Below are 20,732 nucleotides of genomic sequence, written 5' to 3'. Positions count from 1 at the left end.
TGTCGTTGCACCAAAGCCTTGCAACCTTTTCATCCTATCTGGAATTGGATAGGATTATGAGTAACGACACACCCTGTCTTGCAGGGATATAGGCTTCTTAAAACCACATCACAGAACAGGCTGAGTCATACAGCAACATCGATTCCTCAACCCACTCACCCCACTTCTTCTATCTTTATGAGAGCATTTTTTAAAAAATAAACACCCTGAGTTTATTTGGCAGTGTCCACTTAGTTAGTTAGCTTTACAAACCAACTATTAATCCGTAGCTCCACCTAGTGGAAAGAGGAGTGCAGAGCAGTTTTGAGATGATGAACATTCATATACAGTCATACCTCTTCTTGCGAACGCTTCATGTTGCCTTTTTTTGGATTAAGAATGCGGCAAACCCAGAAGTGTTTACATGCGCAGAAGTGCTGCTCTGGTTGCAGACTTTTCAGGGTGCAAACGGCACCCCAGAACGGATCGTGTCCGCAACCAGAGGTACCGCTGTATAAGATAGCTAGCTAGCTAGATGATAGATAGATAGATAGATGATAGATAGAGGTAGATGGATGGATAGATAGATAGATAGATAGATAGATAGATAGATAGATAGATAGATAGATAGATGATAGATAGAGGTAGATAGATAGATAGATAGATAGATAGATAGATAGATAGATAGATAAAGATTGCTGTCATTTAGTCATTTAGTCGTTTAGTCATGTCTGACTCTTCGTGACCCCCTGGACCAGAGCACGCCAGGCACTCCTGTCTTCCACTGCCTCCTGCAGTTTGGTCAAAAGATAGATAGATAAATAGCTAGATCCCTTTAATCTTTTGTGCAAGAATGGATTATTGCATAAAGGCCTTTTAAAGTGATTATAGGAAAAAGCAAAGACATCAACGGAGGTCTTACAAGCAGCCTTCTAAGAAACAGTGGTTTGATTACATCTGTAGGAAGGTTTCGTTTGAACCAAGGAGGAAAACAACTATGTGTGTTTCAGGCAGTGAGCTGATTGGTCAACACCCAGAACACAAGAAACTGCTCACTGGGTGACCTTGAGCCAGTCACTGTCTTTCCCCCTAACCTACCGTGCAGGGCAGAGGTCAGCAAGGTTTATCTTGCCTGGGCCAGATCAGTCCCATGGAGATCCCTCCGTGGGCCGGATCCCACGCCTGCGATTTTCGGTGTCCGCGCTAAATACTAAATAACTATAAAGTGAGTCCTAAAAATACACACCGCAAGGGTAAAAAGGTGATGGGTGGGGGGAACCAATAAAGGACTAAGCCTAGAATCCTACCTGTGCAACTTCTTCAAAAGGAAAAACAGAATAGCTCACCTGAAGTGTGCGGAAGGAGGTGGATTGACAGCTGAGCCAACATTCATCTCACTGGATTTCATGAATGCCATAGCAAATTGTAAAGCTGTGTTCACACTGCGGGCAAGGAACCTGCTGTGATTACTCTTCAAATAACTGTCTGTATTTCCCCCTTTGATGTGGCGTTTCCTAACACTTAAAAGCAGAGCCGCAGCACCTGCTGGGTTTTAAATGTTGTTTAGATTGCATGCTTGCCCAAGATAATGTTGAAATCTCTCCCCTCCTGAACTATTCATTATAGTTTTCTCTATGCCTAATTGAGACAGGCATGGAAGGGAGGCAGGTGAAGGAAATTAAAGGGAAATCTGTGTTAATTTTTAATCCTAGCTGGATAAATGTTTCCTAAGACTGTGATCTGAAAGACTGCTAATGTGCTCAGTGTTCTGCTCATGAGCTTTCTGGAGATACAACACAAGACGACAAGCATTTGGGCTTCTTGCGTTCCTTTGTTTTTCATCCATATTCAGTGGTGCCCATCTTTCATTTCAGAATGAACCTGAGCAATCCACAAGCCGCCTTGTGTCTCTCAAACGTGGGTCCCCAGCTGTTGCTGGACTACAACTCCCATCATCCCTAGCTAGCAGGACCAGTGGTGAGGGATGATGGGAGTTGTCGTCCGACAACAGCACAAAATACTACCAAAATACAAAATCAGGCATTCTAACAATCAACACATTTAAGACAGGCGGCAAAATACACTTCAAAGCAAACACCTTGCAGAACTTGCACCATGTTTCAAAAGCTGCTAGAGACAGAAACATATTTGTTAACCATTTCAAATCGGCAGGGAGTTCCATAATTTTGATGCCACCACTGAAAAGCCCTGTTTTTTTCAACTGTCCAACGGATCTCATGAGTAAACGGGACAGAAAACAGTTGCCTCTGCTGCTGATTTTGAAGCCCTGGGAAAGTTTGACTGTCTTGTTATCTCTGTGTTCCCAGGGACATTTCCAGCAACGGCATGTGACTCTATGGGGTTTGGGGTTGTTGTTTTCTTTTCCCAGGAACTGCTTCTGTTGCAGTAGCTGGCATCCTTGCAGCCTTGAGGATCACAAAGAACAAGCTTTCTGACCACAAATTTGTCTTCCAAGGAGCTGGAGAGGTAGGATACCTGTTACTCTTGAGGAAAGGCCGAACAAGTCACCGTTTCCCTTTTGCTCATTCCTTTTTCTCTTTTTAAATAGCTGAACAGAAATTTGAAAGCAGTGAAGTCATCGTAAGCCTCAGGAGGCGGGGGTAGTTTTGAGCTTTGCAGCTCTCCTCACATGGTAGCTTTGCAGAAAGAGATTACACAGCTGTGAGGGAGACGGCCCAGAACGACCCTTGTGTTTATGGCTTGGGATGTGAGCCTACATTTGTGCCAAGTCCCTAAAGATCCTGCAGCGTTTCGTAGAGAATGAGACATGACCCACGGCTACCCATATTTCACAAGCTTCTGCTTTGTGTCTAGCGAATGAAGTAAACAGTGCTTCAGATTATTTTAATTAACAAAAAAAAAACACACCAAAACCAGCCAGAAACCAGAATCACCTCCCTTCCCAGGTGATTTTTCTTTCTGGTTCCCCCCCCCCCTCATTGCGGGAATGAATTAGAATTACAGAATTGCACAGTTGGAAGAGACCACAACGGTCCTCTAATTCAACCCCTTGGTAAATGCAGGTTCTACAGTGCAAAAATGGATAACCACCCCATCATCTCCTTAGGAGTCTCCAGCAAAAGAGAGCCCACTACCTCCCAAGTCTGCCTGTGGTCACTATCAAACAACTCTAACTGATAGGCAATTTCTCCTAATAGAGGAAATGATTGCTGGTGGTGGTTGATTAGATTTATATATCGCCTTTCAACAAAAGATCTCAGAGCGGTTCAGAAGATAAAAGCACAAATAAATAGTTAAAACAGAAACAATACCCCCCCAAAAAAAACCCCACAATTAAAAGACTGTAGAATATTAATCAGCCAAAGGCCTGGTTGAAGAGGAACATTTTTGCCTGGCATCTAAAAATACGTAATGAAGGTGCCAGGCAGGCCTCCCTGGGGAGAGCATTCCACAAAAGGGGAGCCACTGCAGAAAAGGCCCCGTTCTTGTGTTGCCACCCTTGGGACCTCTTGAGGAGGAAGCACACAAAGAAGGGCTTCAGAAGATCACAGAGTCTGGGTCTGTTTATATGGGGACAAGTCATCCTTGAAAATTGCGGTTCTGAGGCTTTAGAGGTCAACACCAGCACTTTGAATTGGGCATGTCATCGGTTGTCTTTTCTGTCTGTGTTTTCAGGCAGCGATGGGCATAGCTCACCTGATTGTGATGGCCCTGGAGAAGGAAGGAATTTCAAGGGGAGAAGCTATCAAAAAAATCTGGATGGTGGACTCCAAGGGACTCATTGTAAAGGTATTAACAACAGGTCTATGCTCCCCATCCTGGGGCAAGTCTGGGGGAAGGCAGGGGTGTGTGTGTGTGGAGAGCAACTTTGCAAATGTTTGGGATGGCTCAGTGAAGAAATGAAAGAAGCCTATTGTGAAGAGCACCTATTGGCTAGCACCCATGGCCACAAACACATGTATGCCAATATAACTTGACAGTCCAGCATGCTGCTGTATAATACTTGTCTGTAATGCAGTTTGCAATGGTGAGTTCACAGGACTCATGGAATCCTGTCCATTTTCATCCTCTGTTCCTTTTGAAAACCGAGCCCAGTTCCCCAAGGCCTCTATACATAGGAATGTATTAGTTTCTTGGATTTCTCAAATCCTCTTCCCTCCCCCCCTTGTTCCAACCCCAAGCATTTGGGATAGATAGCTAAAAAAATTTTTTTAACACATGCATACTGACAAAACCAAATAGAATGAAATATCCATTAAATAGAAAAGTGGTGTGTCAAATTTTAAGTGATGCCATCGTCTCCCTTCTTTAACCGTCAAAAGTCAACGCAGCAAATAGCATTCCCTCCAAGATTTCTCCGATGAAAATGGGGACATCCCATTCCATAATGATAATTTTGCTATTTATACCCTACACATCTTACTGGGTTGCCCCAGCCACTCTGGGCAGCTTCCAACATATATTAAAACATAATAAAACACTAAACATTTAAAAAACCCTTTTCTATACAGGATTGCCTTCAGACAACTTGGGGGGTCGGATAACTCCATACCCTCCAATATTTCTCCCATGAAAACAGGGACATCCTAAGGAAAAGTGGGACATTCCAAGATCAAATCAGAAACTGGGACAGTGTCTGTAAATAGGGACACTTGGAGGGTCTGAAATTACCGTCTTGCACTAACTTCAGATAGCACTCAGACTTGGACTTTGGGGGGGTCTCCAGAGGAAAGGAGCTTCTCCAGCATTTGTGGGGCACCCACCAAGAACAAGTCATAAGTTCTTGGTGCCCAGATGGCATAATCTTAGCAGATATCTAGTGTTAGGGCAAAGGCATCTGCTTCAAGTCTATCACCTTTTGCTTTGTTTGACTCCCAGGGCAGAAGTCACTTGAACCATGAGAAGGAGATGTTTGCTCATGACCATCCCACCGTGAAGACCCTGGAGGAAGTGGTGAAGGCAGTAAAACCAACAGCCATCATTGGTAACTGTTATGCTCCCAATTGCTTTGGAACACTTGCTTTTGTTTTTATATTTCTGCTTTTAAGCAGTGCTTTTTAGACTGCAGCCTTAAGAGATAAACCATTTGCTGATGCTTTTGTTTTTGTTTTTTCTTTACCTGTTGCAGGTGTGGCTGCTATTGCTGGCGCTTTCTCTGATCAGATTCTGAAGGACATGGGGTCTTTCAACAAGAGGCCAATTGTGTTCGCCCTGAGCAACCCTACAAGCAAAGCAGAATGCACTGCGGAACAATGTTACCGCTTGACCGAGGTATAAGATTCCCCTTCCTCCTGCTTTCATTTCATTTTTGATTAATTAATTAAATTTAATAATTGTGTACCACTTGACTGCAAGGAAACCTCTTAAGTGGCTTGCAAAAATTTATAACGGAACATTAAGGTTACTGCTTTTAAAAACAAGCAAACAGTTAAAGACAGCTGTTTAAAAATATTACTACCTTGCCACCCCATTCTCTGCTGAGCCGCTGAATGAAATTACAGAATTCCAGGCGCTTCCCCAAGGTTGTGCTTCCATTGGGAAAATTGAGACACAGCGGAAGCTACTAGCTAGTGTCTTTAAGATATAGGGTGTATTAGAACATGTATACACTTGGAGGGGATGCAGGTGGCGCTGTGGGTTAAACCACAGAGCCTAGGACTTGCCGATCAGAAGGTCGGCAGTTCGAATCCCCGCGACAGGGTGAGCTCCGGTTGCTCGGTCCCTGCTCCTGCCAACCTAGCAGTTCGAAAGCATGTCAAAGTGCAAGTAGATAAATAGGGATCGCTCTGGCGGGAAGGTAAACGGCGTTTCCATGTGCTGCTTTGGTTCGCCAGAAGCAGCTTAGTCATGCTGGCCACATGACCCAGAAGCTGTACGCTGGCTCCCTTGGCCAGTAAAGCGAGATGAGCGCCGCAACCCCAGAGTCGGCCACGACTGGACCTATTGGTCAGGGGTCCCTTTACCCTTTACTTTTATACACTTGGAAGTCTGCAGCGGAGGGGGTGCAGAACATTACAGCCCAAAAGGGTGTCAAGTTGCCCCTCTCATAGCTTCAGCAAAAGCAGCAGTCAGTCATGGCTCTTGGTCTCTCGGTGCAGTTTCCTCCAGTCGGCAGTCAAGATGTTCTTACCTCCAGCCCCCGCCTAGAGTTCTGGCCTGCCCAGCAGCTCATGGAATCGGAATCATAGAATTGTAGAGTTGGAAGGGACCACGAGGGTCACGTAGTGAAGTGAAGGACATGAGGCAGGAGTTGATAATGCAGGTGAGCTGTGCAGGAGCAAGCTGCCAGCCAGCTCTGTGGAGGCTCCTTTTATTGACACAATATGCAAACCCAGGCAGATCCATTTTTGGCTGTGACCTTTACACATCTTCCAGTCCCGAGATCATGGGGTGGTACAAAGTTATTTCCACCGCGCTATTTTCCCCTTGCACAATGTATGACGAAGGAGACAAAGGTCACAGACAGGACATGGCAGACTATTGAGACCGCCAAAGGTTAGACAGAGGGCAAGATGTTCAGACAGCTCTGGCCTTATCTGTGGGGGGGAGTTTGGTGCGCACCCCAAGGTCATCCGCGCAGACAGCTGAGGCTGCCCGCGGGCAGGAGTGTGCTCCATTCCTACAACGTAGTCCAACCCCCTGCAATACAGAGTGGGTTCAAGGGGGGGTGGCACACGCTCTACCACTGATGGAAAGGGCACGTGCCCCCCTTCTTCTGCCAGTGATTGAAGAAGTCAAGGCCGCTGCTACGAAGGCTGCAAGCTTCCTTTCGGTTTCCACTTCTGCCCAAGCTGCCTGGCGTTCTCGCAAGTCTCTCAAGGTGCCCAAATCTTTCTTGCTCTCTTTACAGGGCCGAGGCATATTTGCGAGCGGGAGCCCGTTCTCCAAAGTGACCCTGCCAAATGGACAGACCTTCATCCCAGGCCAAGGGAACAACGCCTATGTTTTCCCCGGAGTTGCTCTGGGAGTCATCGCCTGTGGAGTCCGGCATATCTCCGACGATATCTTTCTCACCACAGCAGAGGTTTGGGAATTTCCTTTCCTTCTGCCACCATTGCGGCGGCAAATTTCTCAGGACTGCGCCCACTACCCCTTTCTGCCTTGTCCTTTCAGAACTCCTTCCCAGGGCACATACACCTTCTGTTTTCAGGCCTACCGCCCCCCAAGTCCCCTTTCTCACAAGGCGCAGGAACAAGACCCAGGTTTATCTGTGAGGGAAGCTGTTTAGTTTATTTTTATTTTATAAAATTTATACACTGCCTTCGGGAGAAGAAAAGGCTAAGGAGGAAACTCTACACAAATCTGGAGTGGAGTCCCTAAGATGGTTGGATGGCGCCTTGTACGCCTCCTTCCGGCAATGTATTGCTCTGCTTTCCTTTGGACCACATCAGTGAGGCTGAGAGGGGGGTCTTGTCGTCTGGGCAGCCCAGAACCTCCATCCACACTGCCCAGGCTTGTGCCCCGGAGAAGCCACTTAAGTGCTGCTAACACAGCAGTTTGGCTTCACCCCCAGAGGCACATTCCATTGTCCCTTGAGACAGATAGATGCCAACAAGATTGCAAACGAACAAACAAACCTCAAAGTGGTTTTGCAAAACATTCAAGAGATAAAATCAGCAAGGAGCTGAAAACCAGATTGAAATGTACAGCAACCTTCTACATGTCTGCATAGGCTTGCCTAAACAAAAATGGCTTTATCAGGCACCTGCTTGATATCAATAGGCAGGGAGTTTTCTATTATCTTACCTAGGCAGCTGGGGAAGGCTGCCTAGGTAGGATAATAGTCTCAGTGAAGACTACCAGTGAAGAGCTCACATTCAGAAGGCCTTCGCATTTATCTTGCTGAAAATCCGCACAACTCTCTCTCTCCTTTCCTCCCCTTGCTAGTCAATCGCAGAAGAGGTCACTGAGGAGAATCTTGCAGAAGGAAGGTTGTATCCGCCTCTGAGCTCCATACGAGATGTCTCCTTAAAAATTGCTGTCAAAGTAAGTTTCGTGGCCTTTTCCATTTTGGCGAGGTTGAAATGGTACATCGGAGGCCTTCCTCTTGAAAACAAAATGGTCCCTCTGCCTTTTTGCAAGTACCTTGCAAGTACCTTGCAAAATGGTACTTAAATACTAGGGTGCAGGCTTACCTGACAAGCATAAACAGCACTGTTTAAGCACCACCAACTCGCTACACACAGGTAAGAGGGGATCAGCTTAGGGCTCAATGAGATCCTCTCGCTTCCCTGCTGAGCATTTGTGGGCGTAGCCCCTTGGGAACAGCAGTCTAGTTGCATAAATGTGGATATGGGTTAAAATCAATCAAACTTGTTATCACGGTCAATGACCAGCACACAAAAATATATAGAATAACACCAAAAGAGAAAACCATAACAATAAAATTGCTAACAACTGTATTGTACTATAGGGCGGTATACAAATTTACCAGGCTACTATAAAACACCAGGCACAAAGAACATAACAACAAGTTTACTAAAACCAGTCCCTGTTGAGTTTTACATGCTGCCGAAGAATGTTTAGCCACCCTGGGAGAGGTGGGTGCCTTCTGATCTGAAAGGAGTTAGAGAAGCATAGAATGCCATCCCATTGTCCTGGGAATTTTCATTAAAAGGGTGCAATAAAAATCTTAGATATAGCACAATAAAAAGAGCAATATGTAAGAGCATGGGTTATTGATTCTACCTCTGCATATATTACTATTTACTATTCCTGTTGCTTGGTCCCTGCTCCTGCCAACCTAGCAGTTTAAAAGCACGTCAAAGTGCAAGTAGATAAATAGGTACCGTTCTAGCAGGAAGGTAAACGGTGTTTCCGTGCACTGCTCTGGTTCACCAGAAGGGGCTTAGTCATGCTGGCCACATGACCCGGAAGCTGTACGCCGGCTCCCTCGGCCAGTAAAGCGAGATGAGCGCTGCAACCCCAGAGTCAGCCATGACTGGACCTAATGGGGAGGGGTCCCTTTACCTTTATTATTATAATAAATTAAATTCGTATACCGCCCTATACCCATAGATCTCAGGGTGGTTCACAACAGGGGATTTAGGGGGATCTCCCCTCTAGAACCGCTGATGGAAGAACATTTAAACATGTCAGAGTAAAGGCTCCGCAATGTTTTAGGAGGGAGGGTGCATAAAGCTAGTTCTCTGGTTTATTTGTTTATTGCATTTATAGTCCACCTTTTTTCCTTGAAGCTGATGGTTCTCCCTCTCCTCATTTAATCCCCACCACAAACCTGTGAGGTAGGCTAGGCTGAGAGGCAGTGGCTGTCCCTCAAGGTCACCCAGCGAGCTTCATGTCCGAGTGGGAATTCGGACCCCGGTCTCCCAGGTCCTAGTCCAAAACCACACAGCCTCTCAATGGCTCTCCAGTCCATGGAATGGGTGTGGATAAAATAGGCATGCATGGGCCTCCCATTCAAAAATAAATAAATGCCCAGCACAGTACAATCCCCATGGCCAGAGCGTGTGGCCTAGTGGATAGAAGATTGGATCAGTTCGTGACAGTAACTGTGAGTGTTTGTGTGAAACCTATAACAATAAATACCGTATTTTTTGCTCTATAAGACTCACTTTTTCCCTCCTAAAAAGTAAGGGGAAATGTGTGTGCGTCTTATGGAGCGAATGCAGGCTGCGCAGCTATCCCAGAAGCCAGAACAGCAAGAGGGATTGCTGCTTTCACTGCGCAGCGATCCCTCTTGCTGTTCTGGCTTCTGAGATTCAGAATATTTTTTTTCTTGTTTTCCTCCTCCAAAAACTAGATGCGTCTTGTGGTCTGGTGCATCTTATAGAGCAAAAAATACGGTATATGTGCTGTGTACACACATATGTATTTAACAAGATTTGTATACCACTTAAGACACGAACAATAAAATTTACACACACACACATGAATGAGTGGTATAAAATATGAAAAAATACATGAATGATATAAAATATAAAAAATTCTGCATTGTGCAAAGCTTGATTTGGTGGCCTTTGTAAGTTACGCAGATGAAGCTCAACCTGTTCATAGCTGAGCAGTTGACAACACTTTATATTCCTTCTGCAAGTCCTAACACAGGAGCAAGATCCTTCCAGACATCGCTTAATCTCTGCTTCAGCCATTGGGATGCCCTACTCAGCTGCTGGGTGAGCTTGATAATTGGGTAGGAATTTGAGGCTCAGTCGCCTGGGTCCAAACCCAACTTTCGATGCCAACCTTCCCGATCCTGGGGCCCCCCAGAATTTTACGCCAAAGTATATTGAAGGCACCAGATTGGAGGAAGCCACTCTATTCCTTCTCGTCTTTCTCTTGCTTTTAGGTTGTCGACTATGCCTACAAAAACAACTTGGCCTCCTGGTACCCGGAACCGGAAGACAAAGAAGCCTTTGTCAAATCCCTCATCTACAGCCCTGACTACGATTCCTTCGTTATAGATAATTACCGGTGGCCGCAGGAAGCCATGCAGACTCAAAACATTTGATGTTCCTCTCTATCTCTTTTGGTCTTAAAGAGACTCTGATCCTTAAGATGCTCCCATTTCTAGCACCTCGGATATCAGTAGGTCTTCAAGCTTATAGATTCCTCAGCTTATAGATGGAGGGGGTGAGCAAGCGCCCATCTTTCCTTGGTGCCATTTTTCCTTTCTTCCTTTCTTTTCGAAGAAAAACGCACACATACCTGAGCCGGAAATGACGCAACAGGGGCCATTTGCGTTCCCAAACAAATGCAGACACATCGAGGTCGGCGCAAGATGGCTCCATCCTGTTGTCTTCCCTCTCTTAGTTTAAGCGCATGCCACAACTTTGGGGAAACGTTCTGCAGTGGGGATGCCGTCCCCCAAAATGCCCCACAGCTCAGGCATAACCCCACTGCCCTTCCCAGTGTTAGTGCTTGGAACAGAACTCCAGTAAACCCCACAATAGCAGTGGCTGAGAGGCCTTACAACTAGGGATGTGGCCAAATCTGTCAATTTCACTTTCTTTCGCATCTCTCTCCCCCCCCCCCCAATTCCTAAGCTCAGTTCCCCACAATTCCACACCAGTTTGTGGCTTTAAAAAAAAAAAAAAAGCCGCACAGAAATCCATCATATTTTTCCTGATATACACATTCTTGTATGCAATTTTGCCTTATATATGCATTTCTGCAAGCCCCTAACAGAATGCATTTTGTACCTTATTTTAATTGACACATTTTTAAATGCACACTTTCTCCTGATATTGGTATTCTTATACACGTTGGTTGGTTGGAGCACTGCACCACAAAACTCAAGAGAATTTCAGATTTAAAAGGATAGCTGTCTTTGATTCAGGAATAATAATAATAATAATAATAATAATAATAATAATAAATTTTTATTTGTATTCCGCCCTCCCCAGCCAAAGCTGAGCTCAGAGCGGCTAACAACAGTAACATTCTAAAATCAATTCATTATAAAATCAGTTCAAATCAAATTAATAGCAACCATTGGGCTAGAGTGAAATTTTGGTAGCTCTCCATTGAAATGTGAACCAAAACAAATTTCTCCCCACTCCCAACCACAAAGCAATCGCTGCCACTGCTGCAGTGAGTTGGAGGCTGTTTCAAGAGTTCTCAGACGACAAGCTGGAAGGGGTGCAGAAGGTAACCAAGATGACCAAGGGTCTGGAAACCAAGCCTTATGAGGAACAGTTGAGGGAGCTGGGTTTGTTTAGCCTGGAAAAGAGAGGAGATACGATAGCCATCTTCAAATATCTCAAGGGCTGTCACATGAGAGCTGGAGCAAGGTTGTTTTCTGCTGCTCTAGAGGGTAGGACACAAACCAGTGGCTTCAAGGAGATTCCGACTAAACCTCAGGCTTAACTTTCTGACAGTCTGAGGTGTTCAGTAGTGGAACGGACTCCCTTGTCTCACAAATAAAAAGTATTTTTAATTTTATTTTATTTTTAAATTGAACTTCTCCAGATTTTGAGATGCAATTCTCTAACCAAAACCTGGCATATTTATTAGGGGAAAGTGTGCACAGATATGCTTACATTGGGGAAAGTAATGGAGGTAAATGCATTACATTGCCCTTTCTTGATACCGCTTTTGCAACCGCTGCTAACAAGTTCTGTTGAAAAAGGAACTTGGCTGGTTCTGAGCGGAAACAGCATCTATTGCAACTGCAGCAAATACAGGCGATCGCTTGCTATTCTGCGGCAGCGGTCCCCTTTCCCCTTCAGATTTGCCCTCAATTCTCACACACAAATATCATTCGGTACCAGGTCTTGCGAAGTTTTGATGATTCCTTTGCAAGGCTGTCCTCATGTCAGGATACGTTCTGCAGAGTATCAGCTACGACGATGAGATTTTAACCTCAGGGACTACAGTTTTATTTTTAAATGTTGTTTATTTTACTGAGTGCAAGGCAGTACCCAAAGTATCATGGTGCTTCGATTTGATAGGAGGAAGCATGCATGGGAAAATCGCATGGAGCTTTTATACCTGACGCAGGAGCTCCTTTTGAATAGTGCTTAGTACCGCTGGCCATTCATTCAAAAGTTTGCTATCAAGGCTTTGTTCCATAATGAGAGCCCTGTTTAGTCAGATTAAAGTTCCACCTATCCAGCATTCTGCTTTTATAATTGTAGCCAATCAGATGCTATCAAGAAGCCCATAAGCAGGGTATGAAAGCAACAGCCTCTCCTCTTTGCAACATCTGCAAAGCTAAGCAGGTTCTGGTGTGGTTTCAAATTGGATGGACCGTATGTCGAGATTCCTGCATACCAGGGGGTTGGGCTAGATGGCCCTCGAGGTCCCTTCCAAGTCCATGATTCTATAACTGGTGTTACTCAATGGTATTCTGTCCCTGAAAGCCATGAACACTTCTGTCTTGAGTCTTGCCTTGGACGCGATTTCACGGCACCAAAACCAAAAGAGAACAATTGTAGCAGCTGTTTCTGAGCCTGCTAAATCTGAACCGAAGTGTTTGGCATCTTTCTTTTCCTCCACAAGAGGAATAATAAAATGGGCAGTGGGCAGGGAGAACAGGAGGGGAGGAAGCACAAATTCCGGAACAGGAGAAAATTGGGGGGGAAATAATGGGCGTGGAGATTGACACAGATGAACGGTGCCTGCAACAGTGCTTGTGTTCATTTTGTGACCTTTTAAAGATGTAAGTTTTCTTGCCAACGGTAATTGTCCTGCTCGCAGAAGTCTAGCACTTGCTATGTTCTCCTTCAGTGCCGCACTGGTAACAATGCAACTCCAGGATGCAGCGTTATTCCATAGGTATTGTGCTAGTGAGGATAGAGATGGACCGTGGTGCATTGTGGGAAACCATCATATCTACCAATAGCAGGGCAGCTGCTGCATGCAAAGTCAGCCAAACAGTATCCATTATTTCTTAAAGGATACAGAGGATTTTTTCTTGTCGCCATCCGTCCCCCCGTCTGAAACACCCCCCTTTCACCAAAAACATCTCCTTTTGCAGCCATTGGCCCACAAAGAGCCGGCGCCTTGGCACCTTGGCACTAACTCTCTGCTAACATCTAAGTACCAATAATTGGTTCCAACTGGCAACAGGACTAGAAACTAGAGTCTTTAATCTTTTAAAATGGAACCTTCCAATAATATGTTTGCAGGAAGCAGGAAGAGAGAATTGCTGTCCCTGGAGCTCCTCGTCTTGAGCTGGAGTTGTAGCCTGGCAAATGGGTCATTTGGTGCCTACATCTCCCCCTGCTGGGATAGCTGGGTAGCTCAGTTGGTTAGAGCATGGTGCTGACAACGTCAAGGTTGCAGGTTCGATCCCTGCAAGGGACAGGTGCACATTCCTGCATTGCAGGGAGTAGGACTTCCAGCTCAGGGTTCCTTCCAACTCTATGATTTTTGAAGGATTACAAGTTTCTAGCTGCATGAATAAGAATAGCTTTCAGAGTTATAAAGACTCAGGTTCCAGAAGACAGAGTACACATCTGCCGTCATACGAATTTGCAGGACTTTTAAAAGAGAACATGAACTATAGGCTGTTTTTAACACAATAAAAGAAATCAACTAGGGGTGAATTATAATCACAGTGCAATCACCTTTTAAACTAAATTGCATCTCACCAAATAACAGTGCCCTTAGCTGCTTCTTTTTCAAAACCAGTATTTCAGATAGTCAGTAATTTTCTGCAAATGCCAGGCTGCGGAAACAAAACCCTTTTGTAACTCCAGTTGACCTGTTTAAGATCTTTTGCTTCCCGGTGTGATTGCTTTAATTCTAAATTTCTTTTAAGTGCCATGCCTGAATTAGAACGAGAATTATAAGAATACACACACACACACACACACACACACACACACAGCGCTTCTGGCATTTAATATGAAAAGGAAGAAGCTATTTGCAGGTGCTTGTAATGGCGGTATGTGATTGAGCTCACAGCGTGTCTGTTCTCAAGTCTGTAACTATGATTGGGGGCACTTGAAACGCAGAGTGAAAATCGTCTTGAAATAATTCTGCCCCCATGAACTTCCCATTTGGTTTATCATTTACCTACTGTCATTGTTTACCGGCTAAAGCAGGGGTCAGCAAAACTTACCAGGCATGGGCCAGATCACTCCCGCGGAGATCCTCTGTGGGCTGGACTGGTGCAGCGCGACGCCGGAAATCACTTTGCGCATGCCCAGACGCCAAAAATCGTGCCTGAGCAGAAACGATTTTAGGCATCTGGGCATGCGCAGAAGCGATTTCCAGCGCCACAGACATGCGCAGACATGTTTTCCAGCGCCTGGGCATGCGCAGAAGCGATTTCCAGAGCCGCAAAAGAGAGTCCCCGCACTGCACTGTGCCACTTTAGTGCAGCGCGCAGAGACTCACCAAGTGGGCGGCTCAGTTCAGGGGCAGCTCATGGACCGGTTAAGCGACCCTCATGGGCCGCTTCTGGCCCATGGGCCTTGGGTTGCCAACCTCTGGGCTAAAGACTGTCATTGCCACTTGATGAAGGGCCTCAGCCCACCCAAATTGTGGCACAACAGGGCTGCATTCACACATACAAATGCAGGGGGTTGGAATAGATGACCCTCGAGATCCCTTCCAATTCTATAGTTCCGTGATTCTATGATGACACCCACGTATGATAGTGCCACAGAAAAGCTACTGCCACATGGCTTGGTGAAGCGGGCACTAAGTTTATTTGTGTTTTCTCTCCACAAACAGCTGGGTTTGTTTTCCTTTGATGCTGAACTACACCCATTCACAGACAGCACCGAAAGGGCAGAGCAGGCTAGTTTCTTACAACAACAATAATCCCTGTACGTTTTACCTCAGATCTCAGGTTCTACACATGGTAGAAAGTTGCTCTTATTTTATTAAAAAAGGAAGGAAGGAGAAAAAAAGAGTTGGAGGTTCATCGGGGGCAGAAGGAATTATTCCCAGACACACTCACAAATGTTACCTCAGTGAAATTCAAGTCACCAATAAGACTGAAACTTAACTGAGAAACTTTCACTCCACCTCCAGTTAGTAATCTCCCCACCCTTTGAGTCTTTTATGCCCTTAACAGTAGCCTGATATGAAGGAAATAAAGTGCTTGATGTTTTCTGCAACTTTTTGTTTCCATGCCGGGAAAAGCTGGTTGGGTGTATGTGTACGTAATCTCAGTCAAGCTGTTAAACTCGTCACGGAAAACAGCCATTTTGCAGAATTGTCTTCACTACGCCAACACCACAATACATCCACACTATTTACAGATGTTACATGTAGTCTTCACTCTCTGAGCCCAGAGAGGGCTCGCTGCTTCAAAGTCCTCACTGTGTCAAGTCTGTAGTTCCATTGCTTTGAAGTCCTGCAACTCTTCACAAAGTCTGCAGTCTTTTCTGCAGTTCCTGTTCTTCAAACTGCTCCGCGCTGTCTCACTTGAATTATCCCACTGCCCAGCCACACCAAATGCAGTAACCTGAGCCCCTTATCTACCCAGCTTCAGTGCCAGTTCTGCCTGACAACACCGATAAGATGTCACAAGATGCCTGCAGCTGCACTGTGGGGAATGAGTCATCTCTGCCAACTCATGGAGAAGTAGCCCATTTTTTACGTTCCTTAACAAAGCTGCCCTTGCTCTATTTCAGTTTTTAAAAGGCATGCCTAACTTTCCTCCGCCACCCCCTGCAAAGAGAGGAAATATCAACTCCACCTTCTGCAATTCAGATAAGGTTTTCTCAATTACCCATCAGTACAATAGTCTTTCTGGCTTTGACTGTTGTTAGAGGCCGTGACTTCACTCCAAGGTCACCCAGCAAGCTTCGTGTCCAAGTGGGGATTTGAACCCCAATCTCCCAAGCCCTAGTCCGGTAGTCTAACCACTACACAACACTGGCTTCCTAGAATACTTTTGCTATGGAGCAGCTCTATAAATGAAGTAGATAAATAAATATTGGGAATGCAAAATGTCACTTGGAGAAGGATCTGAAATATTTTCTTTGAAGCATGGATTTATTTTATTCTGGATTGGTTTTTTGTGTTGTAAACCGCTTTGAATTTTATTTTAAAAAAATGTAAAACATAAAGCAGTATATAAATGAAATGTAGAAGAAGAGAGGACTCCCACAGTTAGAGCAACTCTAAGGATTGACAAGAGGCAAGTAAGGACAGACCTTTGTGTATCCCACCTGCAGCACCCAAAAATACCCATCGGAGTGCCTTGATGTAACATTGGTCTCAGGGCCTTTGGTGGGGTAAGTAGACCATGGGTAGGCAAACTAAGGCCCAGGAGCCAGATCCGGCCCAATCGCCTTCTAAATCCGGCCCACAGACGGTCCGGGAATCAGCATATTTTTACATGAGTAGAATGTGTCCTTTTATTTAGAATGCATCTCTGGGTTATTTGTGGGGCCTGTCTGCTGTTTTTACATGAGTAGAATGTGTGTTTTTATTTAAAATGCATCTCTGGGTTATTTGTGGGGCATAGGAATTTGTTCATTTTTTCTCTCCCCAAAATACATTCTGGCCCCCCCCCCCCACAAGGTCTGAGGGACAGTGGACCCCTGGGGTAGTCCATCCATCAACCATAGGGGGCAGCCCCGCCTCATAAGAACATGAGATGAATCTGCTGGATCAGGCAAACAGCCCAGCGATCCCATATCCTGCTGTTACAGTGGGCACCCAGGTCCCTGCAGGAAGCCCAAAAGCAAGACCTGAGGAGCACAACATCAGGTCATTGGTGATTTTCCCACCCCTTCTGTCTCTCTCTCACACACTTCAAACCCACCTTCAATTTCAGTCAAAAGGTCTCCTAAGAATGTTTTCGTACATGCCTTAAACTTATGGGTAAGCATCTTTTCGTAGATATTTAGCTGTTTGTAGACAACCTCAGAAGAACTTGTGGATAGTCTTGCTGAGGCCTTTCTCCTTCATTTGTGCTGCTAGTTGCTGGTTTGAGGCGGCTTTGAGGTATATATGTGTCAGGGGTTCAGGAGCAGAGGCAAGGGCAAGGGAGGAAACAGAGAGCGAGGGGGAGGAGGCAGAAGAAAAGATGAGTGATGACGACGACCCGAGATCTCCGAGTCTTTCCAGTGAATCAGAAGATTCACAGAAAGGAGCACCAGTGGCCAGGGCAAGGGGGGAGCCTAGGGGGACACCCCAGGAAGATAGAGCCAGAGGGGACTCAGAGGGGAGCAGTTGGAAATCGGGACCAGCGTCACCGCCAGAGAGCAGGGAAGAGGAAGGGCGCCAGGGATCAAGCGCTGGCAGCTCACAACAGGGGGGAGGGCACGAGTCAGGAGTGGCCACACCTCCATCGGGGAGCGAAGAAACGGTCAGACGGAAGGTGGAAGGTTGGGCGCGCGCGCCAAGTTCAAATGCACAGGAAAGTGGCGCAGTAGGCAGCCCGGAAAGGGAGCCAGGTCCTAAAGCCCGCCGAAAGGAGGGAGAAGAGTCAGGGGGGTCAGCGTCAGAGGAATCCCGGAAGGAAGAGACCCCGGGGGGCAGAGGGACCCAGAGAAGAACAGTCAGGCGGAAAAGGTGGAGCAAGGCTAGGATATTAAGTTGGTGTACAAGGGGCGGAGACTCAGATGGAGCTTCGCCGATCTAACCATTAGACGTAGGGTTGCACGCAGCAGCTTGAGAATGGAAACTGTAACTCAATAAAGACTTTTATTTAATGATCGCTGGCTAGCGTGATCCTCTGTGAGCTAGGATCTGGAAGCAACTCTGACAATATGTATCTCAGAAACTAGAAGAAGACCTCTGTGCCCCTTGGAGGGTTGGGTCCTAAACTGTTTCCCAAATAATGCACTTTCTCGAAATAAAAAATGGAGCTTCTCGATCCAGGCAGCTGCTATTTCAAATTAGCCTCCAGCCATTCTTGCCACTGTCCTTTCATCAAATAGCGATCTGATGGAGACTGTTGGTCACGCTGCGTATGTAATCCTGCATTAAAGCACTTAGAATGTGGTGTTTGTTCTATTACTGAAAACCTCAGACAAAGATGAATGTGTTGGTTCTTATAAGCTGTGAAGAAGCACAAGGCAGTGGCTGCCAGGATAATGATTTTGTAACTCAACAGCTAAGCACATGTAAGTATGCTGTGCATCTGCGCAAGTCTATTAAAACTGATTACAAAAATGCAGTGATGTCCAGTTTAAATATGACTTGCACCAGGAATCTGCCACCGTCTGTAAACTTTGTCAGCTGAAAACATAATAAAATGGTTTCTGTGTAAATTTAGAAGCTTGGCTAATAATATTTGGCACCAAAGCAAGCAGGATACTACCAGAGCACTTCCATGTCTTTTTTAATTCAACATAATTCTCCATAAAAACATACAGAAGCTAGGGGAACAAGAATCTTGAGCCAGAAAGCAGCAGAAACAGCGAGAATGCATTGCACAGAGCTGCGGGAATCAAATCAAGCACATCAGCACGATCGGATTTCTTTCTTTTTAAAAAAAAAAAAGAATGATAAAAAAAATTGCGAGATGAAAGAGGGCGAGGGAAGAAACAAAGCAGCGAACTTGCTTCAAACTACCAACCGGGATCCAGGGATGTATTTGCTGTCCACCAAAACATTTGCTTCCCCGCAGTTGCTCATGCGCCTCTTACACTGGTAGCAGCGGCGATACCTCGCGCACTGGTCAAGCAGCAGGAGTTTGTCGCCAGCGCTGTAATGGAAAGGGGACAGAGTTTAGCAAAAGCAACGGGCTCCCCGAACGGGATATGCCAGCCAGCCCCTTGTCCTCAAACCTTGCTGCACCTCATCAGAAATGTTTCCTGTTTATAGAAGGGGTTTGTCAATGGGGGCACCTACAGAGACCTCCCACCCTGCACCTCGCCAATTTCAGCCTTGAAATTGTCCTCTCATCATATACCTTGAGAGCTGTTGGTATTCAGCATAGACCAGTGATGGCCAAACTTGGCTCTCCAGCTGTTTGGGGACTACAATTCCCATCATCCCTGACCACTAGGGATGATGGGAGTTGTAGTCCCAAAACAGCTGGAGCTTGGCCATCACTGCCATAGACCATCGTAGGCTAAACAAGCCAACGCCTGTCTCAGTATAAGGCAGCTCAGAATAGCAATGATGCTGTTACGATTTTTCACCAGGGCAGCTGAACTCCAATTCCCATCAACATGGTCAGGAATGATGGGAGCTGCAGTGCAACAACATCTGGAGTGCCACAGGCTAGCCACACATTTTACGTACTGTAAACCACCACTCTGAAGGGTCTTCTGAACCACATTGGAACATAAATAACAACATTTTTAATGTATGTGTTTATCTTCATCAGAGGATGCTCACAATCAAGGCATCAACTTTTCCCCAACTTCTGGGAATGTCAGGGATATGTTGCCTGTGACTTCAAATTGGTTAGTGCTATGCCAATTGTTTCCTTGTTCCAATCTTAAGCTAAAAAAACCCACCCTTTCAAAGATCTTTCCATTTTGCAAAATTAATGGTTGCTATTATTTATTTGATGCATGATGACACATTTAGTGTGTCAGGACATTGCCACAATTGATATAATAATAATAATAATAATAATAATCATCATCATCATCATCAGTTTTGCCCCAGCCACTCTGAGTGGTCACAGAAGAGCTGGGGTGGACCTTCTGGAAGTAAAAATGGGATGTTATGCCATCAGCTGAGAATTATCACGTGCTGCTGACACATTGACAGGTGGTGAATAAAAATCACATGGGTCAAGACAAGCTTCAGGAAGGCAACAGGCAATTATAATATATTTTTAACCTTTTAATGTATTTTTAACTGTTGGAAGCCGCCCAGAGTTGCTGGGGCAACACCAATTGTTGTTGTTGTTGTTGTTGTTGTTGTTGTTGTTGTTGTTGTTGTTACTACTACTACTACTACTATCAGCTGCAAGTGATGTCACAAGACTTTAAAGGAAGGTTGCACACCGCCATTTCAAACACAGAGCTGACATTTTCTAGATCATCATCTCCCCTCCGAAATAAAGTCGTTGGGACTTGATACGTATACAGTGGTACCTCGGGTTAAGTACTTAATTCGTTCCGGAGGTCTGTTCTTAACCTGAAACTGTTCTTAATCTGAAGCACCACTTTAGCTAATGGGGCCTCCTGCTGCCACTGCACCGCCGGAGCACAATTTCTGTTCTCATCCTGAAGCAAAGTTCTTAACCCGAGGTACTATTTCTGGGTTAGCGGAGTCTGTAACCTGAAGCGTCTGTAACCTGAGGTACCACTGTATTTGCAACTGGAAAAGATGAATGTGAAGGGGAGTAATTTTGCTTGGGGCCTAATCATGTCTAATCACAGCTGATATCCTCCACATCCTCTTACAACAGGCCAAGACACACAAACAGATTTTCA

The 20,732-nt window shown here is 45.5% G+C and overlaps 2 protein-coding genes across 2 annotated transcripts in view; one reads left to right on the top strand and one right to left on the bottom strand.

The window, feature by feature from the left end:
* ME3 (malic enzyme 3) overlaps window positions 1-18,605 on the top strand; it is a 97,079-nt gene extending 78,474 nt beyond the window's left edge. The window contains exons 9-16 of the mRNA XM_081002147.1: window positions 2,369-2,466; window positions 3,637-3,750; window positions 4,840-4,945; window positions 5,090-5,232; window positions 6,812-6,985; window positions 7,849-7,947; window positions 10,268-17,351; window positions 18,113-18,605. Of these exons, the coding sequence (XP_080858273.1) occupies window positions 2,369-2,466; window positions 3,637-3,750; window positions 4,840-4,945; window positions 5,090-5,232; window positions 6,812-6,985; window positions 7,849-7,947; window positions 10,268-10,429 (896 nt within the window). The 3' untranslated portion in view covers window positions 10,430-17,351; window positions 18,113-18,605. The remainder of the gene's footprint in view (window positions 1-2,368; window positions 2,467-3,636; window positions 3,751-4,839; window positions 4,946-5,089; window positions 5,233-6,811; window positions 6,986-7,848; window positions 7,948-10,267; window positions 17,352-18,112) is intronic.
* Window positions 18,606-18,828: 223 nt separating this feature from the next.
* Window positions 18,829-20,732, bottom strand: part of CCDC81 (coiled-coil domain containing 81) — a 28,605-nt gene continuing 26,701 nt past the window's right edge. Inside the window, exon 15 of the mRNA XM_081002104.1 lies at window positions 18,829-19,042. Coding sequence (XP_080858230.1) covers window positions 18,901-19,042 — 142 coding nt within the window. The 3' untranslated portion in view covers window positions 18,829-18,900. The remainder of the gene's footprint in view (window positions 19,043-20,732) is intronic.

The sequence above is a fragment of the Podarcis pityusensis genome (genome assembly GCF_964106645.2).
Source record: "Podarcis pityusensis genome assembly, chromosome: 4".
NCBI classification, from domain to species: Eukaryota; Metazoa; Chordata; class Lepidosauria; order Squamata; family Lacertidae; genus Podarcis; species Podarcis pityusensis.
The sequence above is the reverse complement of the archived record's forward strand: the minus strand, read 5'-3'. Positions and strand labels throughout refer to the sequence as shown.